At 43.0% G+C, this 19972-nt stretch overlaps 1 protein-coding gene across 2 annotated transcripts in view; it reads right to left on the bottom strand.

The window, feature by feature from the left end:
- The window catches only part of GOLT1A (golgi transport 1A), a 44153-nt gene that overhangs the window by 11568 nt on the left and 12613 nt on the right, over window positions 1–19972 (bottom strand). For both annotated transcript variants that reach the window (XR_015296021.1, XM_086923472.1), the window contains exons 2-4: window positions 8415–8506; window positions 2245–2423; window positions 1230–1293 (exon numbers count right to left, since the gene is read on the bottom strand). Coding sequence is in view for 1 of the 2 variants with exons in the window: in XM_086923472.1 (XP_086779598.1) it covers window positions 1230–1293; window positions 2245–2423; window positions 8415–8506 (335 nt within the window). In the remaining variant the exon portion in view is untranslated. The remainder of the gene's footprint in view (window positions 1–1229; window positions 1294–2244; window positions 2424–8414; window positions 8507–19972) is intronic.

Genomic DNA, 19972 nt, shown 5'->3' with positions numbered 1-19972 from the left:
TTGCTATTTGCATATGATGTTTATCATTCCTTGTTCTCCCCTCCCTATTCTCTTATGTTTCTGAACTCTGATAGGTTATTACGACTATATATCTCTTTTCAGGATCTGATCCGAAATAGGAGTTGCTGTCCAGCACGACGTGTCCTGTTTGATTCTTGTCTTCACTTCCAAGTTGTCTACATCTACAGGCATCGGGTTTTTTCCTTCTCTTCAAGGTTTCCGTTGTATAGTTCCTTCCTTCTGGATCTGCATATTGGACTGCCGTTGGTTTTTCATATTTGAACTGTTTTAGTTGCCAAAGAAAGAGGATTTGGTATTCTCTATGACACCTTTTATACCAAGGACTCTATGATATGTCACGTGATACCCAGAGCTTCATGGGTACTATAGTTTTATTTTTGCATACTGTTTTTCTATTGGCTGCTGAGCATTTCTAATAAAGAAATGAGAAAGCATAATCCTCTCCTCCTTGTCCTTAATAGAATTGAAAATTCCTGACACGAATGTGCGTAAATTCTGAATTCTACAACTTCCTTCCCTCCTTTTCAAAAGCTACGTGGCTTAGTGTTTATCATTTGCTGTCATCGATTGGATGTCTCAGGGAGATGAGTCGCCCATCTCTTATCCAGGTGGTGCCCTGTTACTTGGCTGAGTCAGGGGCTATATTGCTGAAATAGGAAAGGTTGAGAGGTGGGTGACTCACACGGCAGAGATGAGCAGGGAGGTATGATGCTGCCAGAGGCGACATACCAGCGCACAATGGCTATCTACTTTGTGAGTGGCATAACACACAATTACACCAAAGCTGATGGGGTCCAATCCTCACTGAGCACGTTCATTGTGAATCTGCACACCATGCTGCTCTCCCAGACGAGGCTCGCTGCACACCCATATAGGTAATTGAGTGTGGGAGCCGCACCGTCTCCTGGAAGCCTGCAAAGTGGATGGACTGTTCAGCTTTGAAATAACTCTCGACTGGGGCGAAGTGGCACACAGAGTTACAAAAATACCCCATATAATAACATACTTCAGGTAGCAAAACATAATATGTTAAACTACATAGCATGCAATGAAACACAGAATCTAAAATAATAAATTAGGCAATGCACTATATTACAAAACAATATATAACATGGCCTAATATAAAATAGCATACATTTTCTAGAGGAGGGTATAAGAGGATGAAGCATAACATACTAGAAAAAACATAATACAAACTAGGTTCTTACCAGGCTTAGGAATGGAATATTTCCAATTGACCCAAGGAATCCAAATACAACTGGGAAAAAACCCCTGCAAGTGAGAAATAGGGATTGTTGGTTATTGAGTATAGCGCAGCATGCTGTACAACAATCATGGCCAGCAAACGTTTACTTGACTTGAGGTAGTTGGCAAGTTCTATGGGAACATTCAATACAGTTGCCGAATGTGATTCCGAGGAGAGCGTACTCGCCAGTTATTGGAGCAATATTACACATACTCGTGTTTGCGTGAAACAGGAAAATACGGCAAATTCGTGACTTAACAATAAGGATGGTTTTGATTACGTTGTGGAGATAGTTATTTTGAATAGAGGAAGTGTTTGGTGCATGTATAGCGATTTGAATATTACAGTGGATTTATACAATTGGGGATCTTTTTACTTTTTGACTTTACTTTCGTTAGACCCTGAAGAAGTCGAAAGGCATGACATTAATGCCAGACGAAACACGTGTTGGCTGCCAGTTTTTTGATTGATGGAAAACAGGATTGAAATAAATGGAAATGATGCTGTAACAACATACCTTGGTATTCAATAGAGGCAACTCTACTAATTTGGATTTGATTTTGGACACTCTGGAATCTAAATACTGTGGACAATTACTAAACATGTTTGGACTGACTGAATAGTGTTGTACAAACGTAGAAGTCATTGGAAGTGTTCAGCAAGGATATGTATTGAATGTTTCTACCCGGGAGAGTTTTTCTGGGTTTGTAAGGAAGAGTGGTGATCTTCCTTTCTTTGCTTTGTAGCATATTTTCTATAGGGAGTATACACTGAATGCCATAATCTTGTTGTGCGCCTATTCTATACCTGGTCATCGCATCACAAAAGTTGTATGGGAAAGCTGGGAGGTTGGCCAACAGGCAGCTGGCCTCCTGGTGATTGTGGAGACAGTGATTTGATAATTGGGACTTGTAGAGCACTAGTCTGCTCAACAGATCTGTAACATGCACCACAATGCCTTTAGCACCTGTACCTACCTGAAGAGGGCCACAAAGCCATAGACCTCGAGTGCCATGCCCAGAATGGGCCACCGCAGCAGGACTATCAAGATGCCCCCCAGGAAGAAACTGGTGCCCTTAAGCCGGGGCCTTTGGAAGAAGAAGGTAAAGGTCCGCCGGAGCCCAATGATCACCGCAATACCAGCCAGGAAGAGGATCTGCAGGGAAGGTACATGGTCACTGGCGGTTGCAAGGGAGTTCAATATCAGGCATTCTGTATGTGCACATTCAATAATTTAGTGTAAATATAAGGACCCCCTGCTACTTATACCTATTTCTAGGGCAGGGAAAATACAATTGTAAATAACACACACATAGGCAATTAACATTCTCATTTGCATTACGTGACATAATTGCAAAGTGATGCTGAAAAAGGTTAAGTGATCACTTATAACCAATATAAAAAGACTTTTATTAGAACAAATTATCTAAAAATGCATGATGCATCATGCCTGTAATGTTACATGGCAAAAGTTAATAACACAAAGAAAGACAATACCTATATTCCATTGAATGAATGTCTCTCAATAAAAAGCTTCAATCAAACAATCATGTCATGTATATTGCTTTGACAACAGAATTAGTGTAAACATAACATTGCAAGATTAACCCCTTCAGTGCTGCGCAAATTTCGCTGCGGTGCTGAAGGTTCTAAAGAACCTATGGACTCATGACGGAACGGTTCCGTCATGAGCACAGGAAAACCGACGCTCATGACGGAACCGTTCCATCATGAGCACCGAAGGGGTTCATTTAATTCAAAGAAAGTCATAACAATGAAGATCATAAGTGTCTAAATAGCAATCAAAAATTAATCATATATTTAACTTTTGCCATTGTAGCATGAAAGGAATGATGCATCATACATTTTTAGATAATTTGTACTAATAAAAGTATTTTGTATATTGGTTAAAAGTGATCACTTAGCCTTTTTCAGCATCAGGTTACAATTATGTCATATAATGCAAATTAGAACATTAATTGCCTAGGGATTTGTCATTTACAATTGGGCACATTCAATAGCCATACATGTAGAGGAAATCCCATAAGCATCATATAAACGACTTGGGCTCACATTCTGACAAAGTGCATGCAGACATGTGCAATGACCCTGCATTGGAGGCCAGCAACACTGACATCATAGGTAAAGTTATGGTTCACAATATGTGGCACCTCCCACTGTGAACATAAACATAAATGACAGATATCAGAATAAAGGCAAATAAACTATGCAATACCGGGGGTCATGATCTGGCACCACACACTTACTGGGGGTGAGTGTCAGAAAAGATTCAGCATTCCGTCCATCATCTCCTTGTGTTTGCTTTGTTCACCCTTAGTTGGCATGGAATTCCCAGACGTGAGTCCCTTGCTCACTTTGCCACTGGATTCAAGCTAGCCTGGCTGATGAGAGATGTTACCCCGAAACCGGTCCCAGGATGCTTGTTGTGTCCAGTGCAAAGACCTGTCTTGGCAGTTCGGGCTGGACTGTTCCCATGAGGCACAGGGTCAAGACTGATTTGCATATAGCTGGGGATGAACTGGAGTGACGAAGTGAGCTAAAGAACGATGATGGATTCAACCCAGATCTGTGACTGGGGGCAAGTGTCTCAAAAGTTTCAGTGCACCGTCCCTCACCTCCTTGTGTTTACTTTGTTCACTCTCAGTTGGCCGGGTGTGCCCAGACGTGGGTCCCTTGCTCACTTTGCAACTGGATTCAAGCTAGCCTGGCTGATGAGTGGTGTTATCCTGAAACCAGTCCCAGGATGCTTGTGCCTGGTCCAGAGAAGACCTGACTTGGCAGTTCCGGCTGGACTGTTCCCATGAGGCACAGGGTCAAGACAGATTTGCATATAGCTGGGTCTGAACTGTGGTGGCAAAGTGAGCTAAAGAACAATGATGGATCGAACCCAGATCTGTGACTGGGGATGAGTGTCTGAAAAGTTTCAGCGCTCTGTCCATCATCTCCTTGTGTTTGCACTACACATCGGTACTCATAGGGCTCGATGTGTTTCATACACCACTCTTTAACAAAACGAATAGCCACACATTTCTCTATGCTGACAGCTAGACTTCGTAATTGCCTTCACCCCATCAACACTACCCCACCTTCACACCCATGATAAGATCTTCCCATTCCACAAAGTCTTTAAAGAATGGCCTGTCCCTGGTTAGTCTCACAGGACTGAATTCACCGTCTGAGTAGATTTGTCTCAATCAGTGGATGGTCCCCGGGACGTCAAAGGACTCCGGGCCAGCTGTGAGGTAAGTGACACACTACAGTATCAAACAAAAAGCAAAGGTTTTTTTATAACCACATTTTATTGATTTTATTACGATCATTACATAATCCTTCTCAAGACCCTCCCCATATAAAGATATATCAGCCAATAGATTCATCAGAAAATAGTGTCCCCATCATCGGCCCCAGATCTTTGATTTTTCTTGGCACAGCCTGTGGCCTTATATATAGGTTTTTCAAGTTTCGCACTAAAGTCCATTGCTGCTCCCAATTCAAAGAATGTGGGTTAGACGATTTCCATTTGCATGCAATTTCCCTTTTGGCTACAATAGCTGCGATGTCCACCAACTTGAAGTCTTCTTGATTACATGCCAAATCATCTAGGAGACCTAGTAAAGCCATCTTAGGTGACAGTTTGATGGATCGCCTGAGGGAGAGTTTTGGTGATCTGTTGCCAATAATTGGCAATGCTGGAACATTGCCATACCACATGGAAGATGTCTGCCCCTCGATGCAGACACCAACAGCACATCAGGGTTCAGCAAGTATGCCAGCATGCTAAAGACACTGTGTAGTAAGATAAGTCATGTGCAGGTAGTGGTACTAAATCAGTCGAAGACGGGAGGAGCTGGTGATTTCTCAGAGGGCATGCATGCCTTTCTCAATTCTACCTCATCTAGGGCCACTACTCATCCTTCCCATTTCTGTCTACGGTTCTCAAGTGTGTGGGGTGAATTGCAGATCAGTGATCGGTACTTCCGGGATATCCCACCGCAGTTCACTGGTCCAACGCCATGGGTATCACCTATAGTGGTAGAGCCGAAAAAGGACAGTGGAGGAGCCATTCATATCTACGTTGATATGTGCCAAACAAATACGGCTATTGAAAGAGAATGACATCCAGGTCCGCACATTGCTGACATGATTACACAGTTGAATGAAAGCCTTTTCCGGTCTTGATGTGAACAAAGGGTATCACCAGTTCAAGTTGGAAGAGATTTGCAGGTACATTACTACCTTTTCCAATCATGTTGGTTTGTTTTGATACAAAAGGCTAAGCTTTTGAGAGTCACTAGCTGCCGAACTTTTTCCAGGATTTCATTAGTCACATAATACAGCCAGTCCCAAATGCTTTCCGTTACAGTGATGATGCACTCGTTTTTGGGGCCCCATAAAAGGACATGATAAAGTGCTTACACATGTGTGGTGTATACTTGCTGATGCAGGTCTCACTTTAAATGTGACAAAGTGTGAGTTTCATCAAACCAAACTCAAGCTTTTTGGTCATATCTTTTCTGATGGGGGAATGACTTTAGATCTACAAAAAGTATAGGCCTTGTCATCCACTTTTACACCCCAAAATGTAACTATGCTGAGACCCTTCCTTGGTATGGCTCGTTACTGTTCAAGGTATATACATGACTTTGCCACTGTAAGTGTTGCATTAAGAGACTTAACTGAACAAAATGTCCTATTTACATGTTCAAGTGAATGTGAACAAAGCTTCAGTAAAATCAGGTATTCAATTGAGAGTGCGATTGAAATGGCATACTTTGACCCGCAATTACAGACAGAGATTGTGGTTGATGCAAGCCCTGTGGGGTTGGGTGCCTTCCTTGCCCAGCACACTGGACAACCTAATGCCCCAAAATACTTTGTGGCTTATACTAGCCAAAGTTTGTCAATAATAGAACCCACAACCCAAAAAAGAAAGCCTAGCTGGAGTGTGGGCATGTGAACATTTTCATGTGTTCCTGTATGGAAAACATTTCACAGTTGTCACTGTGAACCAGCATTGCTCACCATTCCGGGCAATCCCAAAGTCAAGATGCTTCCTCACATTTAGAGGAGGGGGTTACGATTGCTGGAGTACGATTACACGATTGTGCATGGTCCAGGACAAGATCAAAACACTGCTGACTACTTCTCAAATGTGGCATTACAGTGTCATGGCACTACTTTTAAAGTGGCTGATGCCTATGTTAACTTCATTGGAAGTCCAGTAACCCTGCTGCCATATCAGAAGAACAAATAATTGCTGCCACGAGTACTCACAGGGATTTGCTAATACTCAAAGACATTAGTACACATCAATCTTGCGAAAGCATACACAACCTCTTCATGATGACCTTGAATACCAGAAATTTAAAAACGTGCAAGAAGGAATTTCAGTTACCCCTGACGGCATTATTTTATGAGGGTCAAGAATCGTCATTCCAGAGAGTCTGAGACAACAGGTTATTGAACTGGCCCATAAGGGACACTGTGGAGTAGTTGCTACAAAACTAGCTATAAGAGACAAAGTGTGGTTCCCTCGTCTTGATGAGAGTTGAAAAAGAGTTACAGGCAAGTCATATGTGCAACTGTCATCTAGACACCCCACATTCGTTGAACATGTCTGATCTCCCAAAGCATGCATGGGACAAGATTGCAATTGATTTCTTTTGACCTCTTGCCTATGTACATCATCTACTAGTATTTGTTGATGAATATTCCAGATTTCCCCTGGTGGAAGATCTGTCGTCATCTTCTCATGGCAGGGTCTTTGAGAGACTAAAAAGTATTTTTGCAACATGGGGTGTTCCTTCGATTTTAAAAGTTGACAATGGCCCGCCGTTCAATAGTAAAGAATTTCAAGATTTTCTTACTCATTTCAAGGTCAACCATCAGAAAGCACACCTCTCTGACAACAGTCATAAGGTGTGGTTGTGAAATTTAGGAGTACTCTCAAGAAGACCATTCAGTGTGCTGCACTGGAAAAGCTTGAACTCAAAACAGTTCTTCAGTCTACACTTTGTGCGTACAGGTCAACTCTGCATTCTATTACGGGTGAGGGTCCTGCCACCTTAATGTTTGGGGGATCCATACGAACCAAACTGCCCCAACGGACCACTGAGCAATCTATTGACATTGATAAACTTCGAATCACTGATGTGTCTCACAAACGAAAAATGAAAACCTATGCAGACAGACGACGCTGTGCTCGAAGCATTGTGTCCAACAGAGGAAACCAAGTCATCGTCCGTCAGAAACGGAAATGCAAGTCTGATGCTCCTATGATGCTCCTAATAATGCTGACCCACTGGGAGTTGTAACTATTAAAGGGTACATTATGACTGCTCACATTCCTGGAAAGTCCATTATGAGATATTCTTTGCATTTCAAGCACTTATCTCGATCTTCGCCAACTCCAGATGTCAGGAGTGAGACTTATCCACTTCAGAAGCCCAATGCCTGTCCTGTACTGATGTCTCTGTCACCAATGCCAGTCATGGACACTGCTCTGATATCTCTGTGGGTTCACATGACCAGATGTGTGCGATTGATTCGAGCATCAAAATTACTTTTTGAAGAGCTGTAATGCATACATGCATTATTGGTACTTTTTATTTAACAGAGGCGGGGATGTAGTGTTTTGTGTGTTAGAGATGACAGGATCCTTTTGGTAACTGATGGACTCCGTAGAAGAGTGAGGTAGTGCGTGGGTGATGGAATTTATGATGAAGAATGTTTACTTAATGGTTACATGCTGAGGAATAAAGATGTGTGATAACAAGCTCCGTGTGAGGCCTAATCATCTGCATGTACCCAGGTTGGGGTAGGACGCTACAACATGCAACATACACGTGTGCGGAGTAAGATGAACTGGTGTTTGTGTATGTTTGCAGGTTGCGATGTTTTGGCATGTGTACCAATATGAGAATAACTGATTTGCGTATCGCTGTTAAAAATGTGATCCATTGAGCCTGGGTATATTTATTTGTGAGATGAGTGAGGTGTATGCGTACATGCATTTTTGTTGGGAAAGTAACCGCTGAACATATGCGTGGACTGTAACACCCTGGCATCTCTCGTAATACCTAGAGTGTGCCCAGACAAAGCCTCATGCTGGAGAGATAATACTCACGTTTCCAAAGGCAAGCAGCACGGAGTCGAAGTACAGGAGGACCCCAAATAGGATAAAAAAGATGCCAAAGCCTGTCAGTCCCACTCCGATCTCTGCAAAGTAGAACAATGAGCGGATGTGACGTAGAGCAGAGTGAAGAGCACAGGAATTAAAACGAGGCAGGTCACGTGGAAGAAGCTCCAAGTGATGGGCACAGTCACGCGGGGGCGGCACATGCAAGTGACCAAGGGGATTGGCTAGATTACTGTTTAATTTGTGCTATTGGTTGCAGGTGGAGGGCCAGGATTATTTATCAAAATACTTTGTCCCAGAACTAGAGAGAGAAAGGCAGAAATGAAAAAGAAGAGAAAGACGGGGAAACAAAGAAATGGAGAAAGCAGGGATGAAAAAGACCCTGTATGCATGATGTAGAGGGGGAGGGAGTGTATGGTGATTGACGAAAGAGCCATGAGGTGGATTTGAGAGTAGACAGCCTTATTATTCAGCATCTCTGACATTCTGGGAGAGGCGGACTTCTGAGAAAAAATTTGAGTCCACCTCTTTTTCTTTATAAGATCTTCCCCTAGGTTTTGGACACCTGTTAAATTGTGTGAGGAGTCTCAAATGAATTTTAGTTAGAAAATGCAGATGAAAGGTCTAACATGGCTGGGATTTCTGTGCTATCCTGTCCGACTGTTAAACTTAGTCTGGCAGGGCCTATGATTCATTGCTGTTTTAAAGCAGAGGCAAAGTGCACAATTGCCGCGGACCCTCATCCCCATAATGTGACAAATGTGGGAATAAAAAAGAGATTTTCTGTTCATTTGAAATCTGAATATGCCCACCTACCTCCTCACCCACTCTCTAAACTCAACTCAGTTATGTATGCCTCACATCTCTCAGAATACACCTTCTTACTCAATCTTTCTACCTCTCTACCCCTCTTTTTACATCTTTACCCCTCTGCCTCAGCTCTGTGCTCATTGTTCTGTTTCCGATTCACCCGTCTATGTCCTATTTCCATCTAGTTGACCTCTCTCTATCTCAGCGCTCTTTAACTCACCCCTCTTCCTATTTCCATCTCTCTATACTCTCCCTGCCTTTTTCAGTCCTATATATCACTACTCTACATCTCACCCCAGTCTAGTTGCTCTCTCTACCTCACATGAGGCTTGGTACCTCATCTGTTCATCACACGCCCCTCTCTACCTAACATCTCGATCTACCTCTTGTTCACAACCTCTCCTCCCCTCTCTCTCTCTACCTCCCCCCTCACTTTCCACATGTCCCTCTTCCTCATCTCCCTCACTGTCTTACTCTTTCTTTGCTAGCTCTCTTTCTCTGCCTCGTTTTGTTTGTCATTAACTTCTTTCTCTCAATTCCCTCTGCACCCCTTTCTCTATTGCTGCACAAAATCTCTACTTCCTCTCTCCTCTACCTCTCTCTGTTTGTAATACTCTAAGTGCCCCCTTGTCTACCTCTCTATCTCAGCTTCTTGCTCTCTCATCTCTCTACAATTCCTGCTTACTTTCAATTCACCCTCTTTATGTCACCTTTCTCACTACCTCTCTCTCCTTATACAGCTCTACCTCACTTTTGACGTTGCATCTACTACACAACTCTTGCCACATCTTTCTGCTTAGGCATTACCTCACCCCTCTTTCTTTACATCACATGTCCCCACTCCACTTCTTTTCTCCCCAACCATATGACCTCCCTTTAAATATCCTTCTCTTGATCTACAGCTCTCTTTACAGTAGTCTACAACATTACCTATCCGTCTAACTCTTTGTTCACCACCCTCCTCTTCATCCTTCTCTTTCTTCTTGGCTACCTCACCCACCTCTCTTTGCCTTATGTCTCTCCATACCCCATCTATCTCTGGACATCATCTCTGTCTCACTACTTCCTCGACTTCTTCCCTCACTTATACTGTTCTCTTTAACTCTCTGTCCTACTCCCGTCCTCTGCGCCGCGGTCTCCCATTGTGGGGGATGAAGAGATTGCTGCCCAGCCAGAGATGTATACACAGGAAAAGGAAAGAGGAAGAACAAGACAGAGAAATAGATTAAAGAAACAATTTTCCTTTCAGATTTCACTTAATGGAATGGTGAAATTCCACTCACTAGGCAGTGCTTTGATTTTCACTGTTGTAGCAAAAATGCCAATTATGAAGGGAGATGTGTTCTGTGGTGACAAATATCTGACAATTAAAGCTGCAATTTCAAGCATTATTGCAAATGTATTATTTTTATATTGTGCTCTAGAGGAGGAATGGGTTGGCTAGACACTAAATTCAAATTAAAAATATTGCACAAGAAACATCTAGATCCAAATGGTTGCTCAAGCTGTTTCTTGTTGTACTATTCGGCTATTGGGTGCTGGGCAGCTTGAAAACTTCCATCGTTTTTCCATGCCCACATTTCTGAAAGTTGAATGTAGAATCCAATATTGTTTAGTATCAAAAGGACTTCAATTAGCTGAAATTGATACAAAATTCAATGTTGTTATGAACATGGGCCCCCCAATATTTGTCTTGGCAAAGCCTACACAATTCCTAAAATGCACTGCTGTGTTCTTCCACAAGTAGACTCCACAGGGGGTCCTCAGGAAGAGTTCGTTGTCTTTTGCTGATATTTGATGTCAGAGTCCATGCTGTCCTGGCTGGAGGGAGGGAGTCGAAGGGGTTCACGTTCTATCTCAAACCATAGTTGATGGTCACTACATTTTATGGTTAGAGTGGAGAAGCCAGGGTTGGCAGAAGGGCTTCTCTCCATCTTATTGCAATGTGGGATAGTTTCCTCTTCCGCGCTCACTCAGTCGAGAAACCCCACCACCGGATGCTCAATTTGGAGGAGGTTGGCTAGACCACCACCATGCGTCTTCATTGGTATAGTAGCTCTGTACAAGAATATATCATTGAAGATGCCACGGTGCTCTGAAGTGACCTTAGGGTGGCGTGAAGCACTATTAATATCACCAAACTAGCATGATAGTTCACACGAAAGAACAATCCCAGAAAGTCCATAAGGGCTTAATTGGTGTGCATATACAGATTGTTATTCCTTGTTAAACATTGGGGTAGGTTAACTTCTAAGTGCATAGGAGAAATCAAATCATTCATCAGTGCACACGGTCATATACTTTTCTGAAACGGGAAAGCCATAGTTAGAACTATCATCTTCTGGAGACCCATTTGGTAACATAATCACTTCACAACAACGATGTGTTACAGTATGGTCCATATTATATTCCCATAACGTTTTAATTACCAGAATGTGCAGGTACCATAACCCAAAATGGTGCATTTCGCTGAAGTAGTGTTTTGCAAGGCAATATGCAAATGTAGGCCACTTTTTTTCAGCCTGCCCGGGCCGATTTTCAATCCCGATACAAACCTGCCACTACCCCACCCAACTTCTGTCAATGTTTGTTCTTAAAAACAAACACGGAATGCCTGTGTGGTACTTGGTGTGGTAAGGTAAAAGGCTGGGGCTTTAGCGTAATAATATATGTTTACCAAGTTGAATTGAAAAGTGTTCACACTACAACAAAAGTTAATGTCCGAGGTAAAAGCAAATACAATAGGTGCCTGTGTGGTACCTTGAATTGAATGTGGAGGGAGCCTCCCAAGACTCCAGTAACCCACAGAAATTCATAGGCCCCTGTTTAAAAGGGGCCCTCCTGAGGTGAGCCCATCCCAGGCCGCAGAGGCTGCATCGCCCTGCGTAAGGCTTCTAAACCAGGACATTATTGACTTTTTCTGCAGCCCAGCAAGACTTGATTGAAAGTGCAGGATTTGCAGGGCTCAGGGTCAGAAATTCTGTAAGGACCCCCAGTCTGTCTCCAGATAAACTCTGCTATCAGAGAGTGCCTCGCCAGCAGGTAAGAGGCACTATCTGGTGCTAACATACAGGTTTTACTCTGTCAATAAAAGTGTGAGGTAGAAGGCTGGGATTTAGCATAATGATATATTTATAGAGCTAACATCTAAAGCTTTAACACTACAAAAGTAGGTAATGTATGAGGTAAAGAACTAATCTATATACAACAGCTTTGCCATGGCAAAACCTGGTTTTATACATAATTTTTCACTAGCATTTTACAGGGTTCCTAATAAATACAAATTAAACACTTGTTAAAAACTTGATCTTCAAAAGTGCCGGTCTCAGTATAGAAACCACCAGTTGTTCAAAGGAAGATGTGCAGCTACAGAGCATACAAGTGAAGGATCTTGTCTGAAAACCGGAGTATGCAGTTGTCGAGCACGATATATTCACATTAAAAGCAAAGGTCCCCCATACCAATGTTAGGACATTTTTGGCTGAGGCTGGTGTAAAAAAATAAATAAACAAACAGATAAGGCAAGTAAAGGCGAAGCTAAAGTGTCTGGCATTTTGAGAAGTCTGATGTATAGCTATTGGGATATTAGGGTGGGGTGTTTTCTCTTTCAGTTCTCTTCCTAAGGCTGCCCTCATAACACATCTTTTGTGTAAAGTGATGTTTCTCACAGCAGGAAGTACTGTGGCTGGCTGTGGGAGATCCCAGCATGTGGCTGTGTCATCCTTACTGACTCAGCAATTAGGGACACACAAAGGAAATACCTCACCTATAAACATCCTCACCTTGAAAAACAGAAACTGCTGTACCACCCCTCATCTCTGCCACACACCAAATGGGAGTGCTCAGGAAAACTAATCTGCATCTCCTTGTTAAACAAAAGGTCTCATTGAATTTTTCAAGGTATTCCAGTCTCCCCCTCCTCACTTTGTGTCAGGATCTCCTCCTTCTAGTTTCAGGAAGGCAGGCAATATATGTTTAATGTCCTAAACCCAAGCGTGTACCATTCTAAAACAAGGGCATTCAAATTGATCCATCTTTGCTTTGGTAACTAATATGATGAGACAAACTTTAAAGGGTACATCAGAAGACATCAGCTCCAGTCTTTACCAAATCTCTTTTTCGATGTTAACATTACATGTTTGCCTGTGTAGCTTATATATTGTCTAAGGCTGCTTTGATCATGAGGTTACTGCTTCAGTAAAGCACAGCATAAAGCTCTTGATATTCCGTTATATATATGCTCAGCCGTTAACTTCTTAATTAATATACACCAAATCATAAAAAGCACACTTTCTGGACCAACATCTAACTTTCTGTTAAATTTGATTTAATGCCGTTAAGAAGTTTTTGAGGTTTTACAGTTCAATGTTATTTTAAAAAAAATGAATGGGAAATATGTGTTTTGGAGTCACTCCCCATTTTCTCAGCCTCCCACTTGACAGATTACCCTAAACCTTTCCAGGAAGAAGCTTCCGTGGATGAACTTTTTTGGGAAAGTTTGGTGAAGATTCGTTAAACAATGCCAAAGTTATTAGTAAACAAAAAAATGCTTTTCCTTTGGAAACGTGGTCCTGACTATAACTATCCAGTGGCAACCGCCTCAAGGCAGTGTGTGTGAATATATATATGTATAAATATGTTTGCCTACAATCCCGGATGTGTGTATTTATGATGGCTTACTATATTGTGATATATGTTTTTGTATATATTATGTACAAGAACATTGTTGTAGTTTGATAGCACTGTAAACACCATGTTGCTATAACATAACTCAATAGTACTTCTCTGATTTACAGTGTAAAGATGAAAGGTTGATTTTAGTTATGTAATTCAAGTTGGTTGTCATCAGGGTCGAAAGTATTTTGCTAAATTAACCAGGTGAGACAGTACTATTACAGCTACCTAGGTTGTACAAGATATTCTCCTGTCAATTAAAAAACAAAGGTAAGGTAGCTATAACGTTTTTTTTATAGTTTAATAGTTTACCACTACCCTAATTAATTCAAGTAATCTGCAGATTAAAGTATCATGTATGCAGAAGGAAACTATACAGAGTGCAAGATAAGTCTGCTTCTGCAGGCACCTATCTGAAACAGTGATACCAGGGAGGAGCAGTCAGAGATTTCTGGGTTAGCAATGAGCATATTTTTATACTACAAGTCAAAACTTGCATAAACCCCGATAATTGAGCTAGGTTTATCATACCACTTCTATTTTCATTCCGCCTATGCAGTGACATAATTACAGAATTTCACCAACCACTATTGAATACCCAACAGTGAGTCGAAGAGGGGTAAAATGTAGAAGAGGCATGTAAGGGCAATATGTTCTAAAAAGTAAATAATGTTCTTAGTAGCACAGGATTAGGTTAAATATTCTCATATATATTTGAAAAGTACAATATAACCAGTACAATCAACACTAAAAGTTATATTTTTATTCTGTACCTTAAAACAAAGTTCACTGGAATTTAAAAGAAGTTACAATACAGCTATAGTAGGAATATACAATTACTGCTACATCGTTTAAATGTTATAAATAGATGATTATTATTATTGTATTGCGCATGGCTGCCCCCAGAGTTTCCCAGCACTAAGCGGACAGTAGGGACAGCTTGGAAAAGAGAGCTATAATAACCAGGTTTTCAGTTCCTTACAAAAAGTGGATAAGTAAGTACAGCATCTAAGAGACTCAGGAAGGGTGTTCCATAGCTTGGGGCCCAAAAAGGACAAGGAGCAACCACCCATCTGGGTGCGACTGATTCTAGGGACTGTGAAAAGGGATCAGTTGCTCGAGCACAGGGTACGGGGGTGTTGAGGAGCCACCAGTTTTTGCGAGTATCGTGGACCTGAGCGTGTGCTGATTTTGTGAATAGTGCTTTAAAAGTGACTCACCTGTCCACTGAGAGCAACTGAAAGTTGCAGAGGAGGCCAGATGCAGAGAAGTGTTTGTTGCCATAGTCTAACCTTGAGTGTATAATGGCTTGGATAACAGTCCTTTGAGCAGAGAAAGGAAGTAGCCACAAGATCTTTTTTAACCATTTCAGAGTGGCGAAACATGTGGAGGATACTTTAGCCACCTGTGGCTTCCTGGACAAGGTGGCATCAAGCCAGAAGTCAAGGTTTTTCACCTTAAGGGTAGGTTCAAGAAGCACTCCCAGTATGGCAAGCCAGTGTTGAGGCCCCAGAGCTGGGGATTCCAGCCCAGTACCGTAACCTCCGTCTTGTCACCATTTAGTTTAGGAGAGTTAGTATTCATCCAGGTGGAGGCAAGGCCGAGGCTGGAGTTAAGATCTTGCGAATTGACTTTCCGTCCGGATGACAGCGAAAAGATGATCTGAGTGTCCTCCGCATATGAGAATAGGATGAGACCACACTTTCTACCAGGTCCGCCAAACAGCGGATGTAGATGTTAAAAAGCATGGGGCTGAGGGCAGATCCCTGTGGAACTCCCAAGGTGAGTAAGTGTAGGCCAGATACTGCATTCTTCGAGAAGACATGGAAGGTACGATCCATCAAGAAGAAGGCAAACCATTCAAGAGCCGTACCTTGGCGACCCATAAGTGCCAGTCTTTTCAGCAAGAGTATCACGGAACACAGTATCGAAAGCCACGCTGAGGTTTAGTAGAATCAGCGCAATTGTACCCCCAGATCCAGAAGCTGTCTTAGGTGTTCTGTGACTCCAAGGAGGGTGAATCTGGTGCTGTGCCCAGCTCTGAAGCCTGACTGCGAGGGATAGAGTGTGTCATGGGTCTCCATGAAGGAGGTAAGTTGGGCATAAACATGCTTCTCCAGTATCTTGGAGAGGATGGGCAGCAGAGAGATGGGTCTGATATTAGACCAGTTGGCCATGCCCAAACGTTATTGTATTTTTTTAAATGGGAGACCATAGCATGTTTCCATGCTTTAGGTAGATGCCCCTCACGTAGAGAGAGTTCAAAAATTCCACCTCCAGATGCATGAGGTGAGGGCTTAGATCCTCTTCCCCTAGCCAAATTGAGTACTCTAATGGCGAGTCGATTTAATTGACTACAGTAGGTCCAGTAGATGAGGATAAACGATAGGGAGCAAAGACTGCAGTCTTGTAGATGACCGGCCCATGACCGAGTGGTATTCTTCACTGGAGAAGGTTAGAGTGAAGTTAGAATTTGGGCTATTCATCCCTAGCTGGGTAGTGTCATTTCTAGTTGAGACTCAGTTGAGCTGAATATCTGTCACCATCTTATCAAAGACGTCGGCATTGGGTAGGAGCAGTATTGCTGGGGTCAGACAGATCTTGGGCCACTTTAAAAAGAGTTTTGGGGCAGCTTTCTTTCTGAATAAAAGGAGGCTCAAGCATTTCTGCAGGGCGTGGTATTGATTCAGAGCTGTTTCGTATTTTATTTTTGAGTTCTTGTCATACAGCTTCCTCCAGGCCCTTTCAAGTCGCTTACAGAGTTTCTCTTCTTCTTGCAAGGACTCATTAAACTAGGTGGTAGTGGGGTATTGCCTGGATGAGAGTTTAGGTTTGGTAGGTAAGATTGTATCTCTGGAGCCTTGAAGCCACTTCTCGACCATCGGTTGATCAAAGTCAACCTTCTGTGCTAGCTGATGTGAGGTATAAAGCAAGTGCGTAATAAATGAATGAATACGATTTCTTAAGCGTGTTGCTACCCGAAGGTATCCCTGTGCTGATAGCAATACATTCAAGAACTCCGAGCAGCATTAGGGAAACAATAAGGTTTTAATTTGTTTCTGGAAGGTCAGGTGGTTAGCCTCAAGACGGACCTGGAGGGGAAGGGAGTTGCATAACCTGGAGGAATTCTAAGAAAAAAGACGTCCTCCTCTTCTTGACTTTCTTATTTTAGGGACTGCAGCCAGAGGTTTACTGTCCGACTGCAGAGCCCTGTTTGAACAATAAGGCAGAATGATGTAACAAATGATGGGCAGTCCCTTACCTGCTAGTGCCTTGTGTGCAATACACAGAGCCTTAAACTTGACTCTCTCCTATATGGGAAGCCAGTGGAGAGTGGCAAGGGCAGGCTTTGTCGATTGGCGGTTAGGAATCATCAAGAGCATACGTGCTGCACAGTTTTGGACAATCTATAGTTTTGTAATGCTAAGGTGTGGAGCTCCTAAATAGAGGGCATTAGCGTAGTCCAGCTGGGAGTGAATCAATGCCTGGACCATAAGTCGTCTGGCAGCGAAAGGTAGGAGAGGAAGGACTTTTCGCAGCATCCTAAGGATTCCATAGCAACTAGCTGCCACCTTCCGTGCCGGCTCCTTAAAGTCAAAATTGCGGTCAGGCCAAATGCCCCAGCTCTTAATCTGGTCCTTGAGAGTAGAAGCAGGGCCAAGGCAGATTGGCCACAATGATACTACATTCAAAGTATGGGACATGCCAAGGAAGATCAGCTCCGTCTTAGCCCCATTCAGTTTCAAATATGAGCATTCCATCCAAATTGCTACCTTCTCCAAGCATAAGGCTAAACCAGGCACTGCGTTGTCAAGACGATTAAGAAAGACAACCAGCTGTGTATTGTTGGCATAGGTAACAATCTGGACTCCAAAAGGCATCACCATCTCTGCCAGGGGGCTCATATAAACATTAAATAAAGTGGGGCTCAAGGAAGACCCCTGTAGGATACAGCATCTGAGGGAAATATGTTCAGAGATAGTTTCATCTTCAAAAACTTGAACAGACCTGCCCTCCAGAAAAGATTGCAGCCACTTTAAAGCCCCCCCACCGATCACTCTCACATCCCTGAGTCTCTGGATCAGCAGCTGATGATTAACAGTGTCAAAAGCTTCAGTGAGATCTAGGAGAATAATAGCAGCACAGCCTCTGCCATCTAAAAGAAGTTGTCTAGTTTGTCCCAATTTATGTCCATGGCTTTGAGTTCGGGTGCTGCTGTAGTGGCTGAAGAGCGAGGGTGTATGAGAAAGGGTACTTTGGAGAAGTGTGGCTCACTGGTTAGAGCAGGCAGACCCTGAAGCAGAGGTCAGACCCGGGACCAGGGTTCAATTCCCGACGCGGCAGGGTCTTGAGCTCAAATGTCCATGGACTCGATAATTCTCGCTTCGGTGCCTGACCTAATCATGGGTTCACACTCTGCAACTCTGGGTATTAAGCTTGCTTAATCTCCACAACGGCCCGCCGCGGCGGGATGCCTGGCTTTCACCTTGGGGATGCCCTGTAGGGGCTATCTCACAGGGAAAAGCCAGGACGGGTTCCCAAGGCAAGCGCTTAGAGACCCCTGGGTGATAAGCGCTATATAAATCCAACATACAATACAATACAATACAATACTTCAAAAGGGTCGGACCAGAGTAGCGGAATGTGAGGGCCCGAGGTGAGACCAGTAATGTTGGAAAAGATGGGGTCTAACAGGTGATCAACTTTATGAGTAGGGGGGGGGGTTCCTTTGGTGGAGGTTTAGAGCACACAGTACCCCTATCAGAACCTGAATTAGTTTGCAGGTGACGTATTTTACATGCATATTTAGGTCTAAAGTAAAAATTGGTGCTTTTGAGTGTGTAGGAAGAGCTTAAATTAGGGATTGTAAAGCACTAATTCCCAACGTAGCTGGGGGCTGATAAATTAGAGTGCCAGAAATCGTCAATTTAGAGTGCCAGAAACCGTCAATTTAGAGTGCCAGAAACCGTCAATTTAGAGTGCCAGAAATCGTCATTTTAGGCACAAGGCAAAGTGAGAAGAGCAGAGCTTCGCAAAGCTGACGAAGGTAGCTCCTTAACTTTGCACTGAAAATGTCTGTATAGACAATGGCTATGCCGCCTCCTAGCTTGTATAGGTTTCACAAATACGCTGTTTTTGGCTCCTGCCACAAGCCAGAATCCCAGTAAGGAGGCATTCTAAAAGCACATATGTTCTCAACTGACATAAATAGCCCACTACTGGGACATAAAGAGAGTTCATATATCACATGTTCATTTAGACCTTCACTTTACACACATATACTAGTACTGAGTCCCTCCCAGTGGGTTACGTACACCATGTCCTGATATTCCAGGACTAAAGACTTCCTAAGAGCTCTGACATGTGAAAGACAGCTACCCAAAGACCAAGGTCTGTGCAGAGGCCTCTTAAGGTGCTCCTCTGCTCTGACTTTCACCATGCACTGGGCTTCAAGTAATGACATATTCACCAAGCGCTCACAATGCACCAGTATTCCAGCACAGAGACATCTAGAGAGCTCTAGCGAACCCCTCTGGTTTGGATCAGGCTATGCGCTGATAACCCAGTCTTCAGCCATCATTCACAGGGCCCCTGCAATGCACTTATATTCTTACCTGTGCAATGCAACAACATTCACGTAGTAGGACATTTGCAGGGCTCTCATGATGCATCGCCATACTGACCTGCAGCATGTACCGGCATCGAAGGGTACGTCAAATACATGGCTCCCAAGATCCACCTATCTGCTGCTCTGCATCATGCACTGATGCCCCAGCACTGAGACATTCACAGGGCTCTCACAATGTACTCCTATACTAACCTGAAGTTTGCACCGTAATCCCATATTAATACAAACTCTGAGATCTAATAATTCCCCTTTATGCTGGCGTCCTTTATGTGTTTGTATCCAAAGGCTGAGGGATTGGCAGAGTTCAAGCTATGCACATCCTTTGTTCACAACATATATTAACAATTTAGTGCTAACATATTCATAGTGTTTGCCCTGCACCGATATTTCAGTAACGATAAGTGGGTATAAACAGTGGAATGAACAGATGTAA

This window comes from Lissotriton vulgaris, chromosome 5 (assembly GCF_964263255.1).
Source record: "Lissotriton vulgaris chromosome 5, aLisVul1.2, whole genome shotgun sequence".
NCBI lineage: Eukaryota > Metazoa > Chordata > Amphibia > Caudata > Salamandridae > Lissotriton > Lissotriton vulgaris.
The sequence above is the reverse complement of the archived record's forward strand: the minus strand, read 5'-3'. Positions and strand labels throughout refer to the sequence as shown.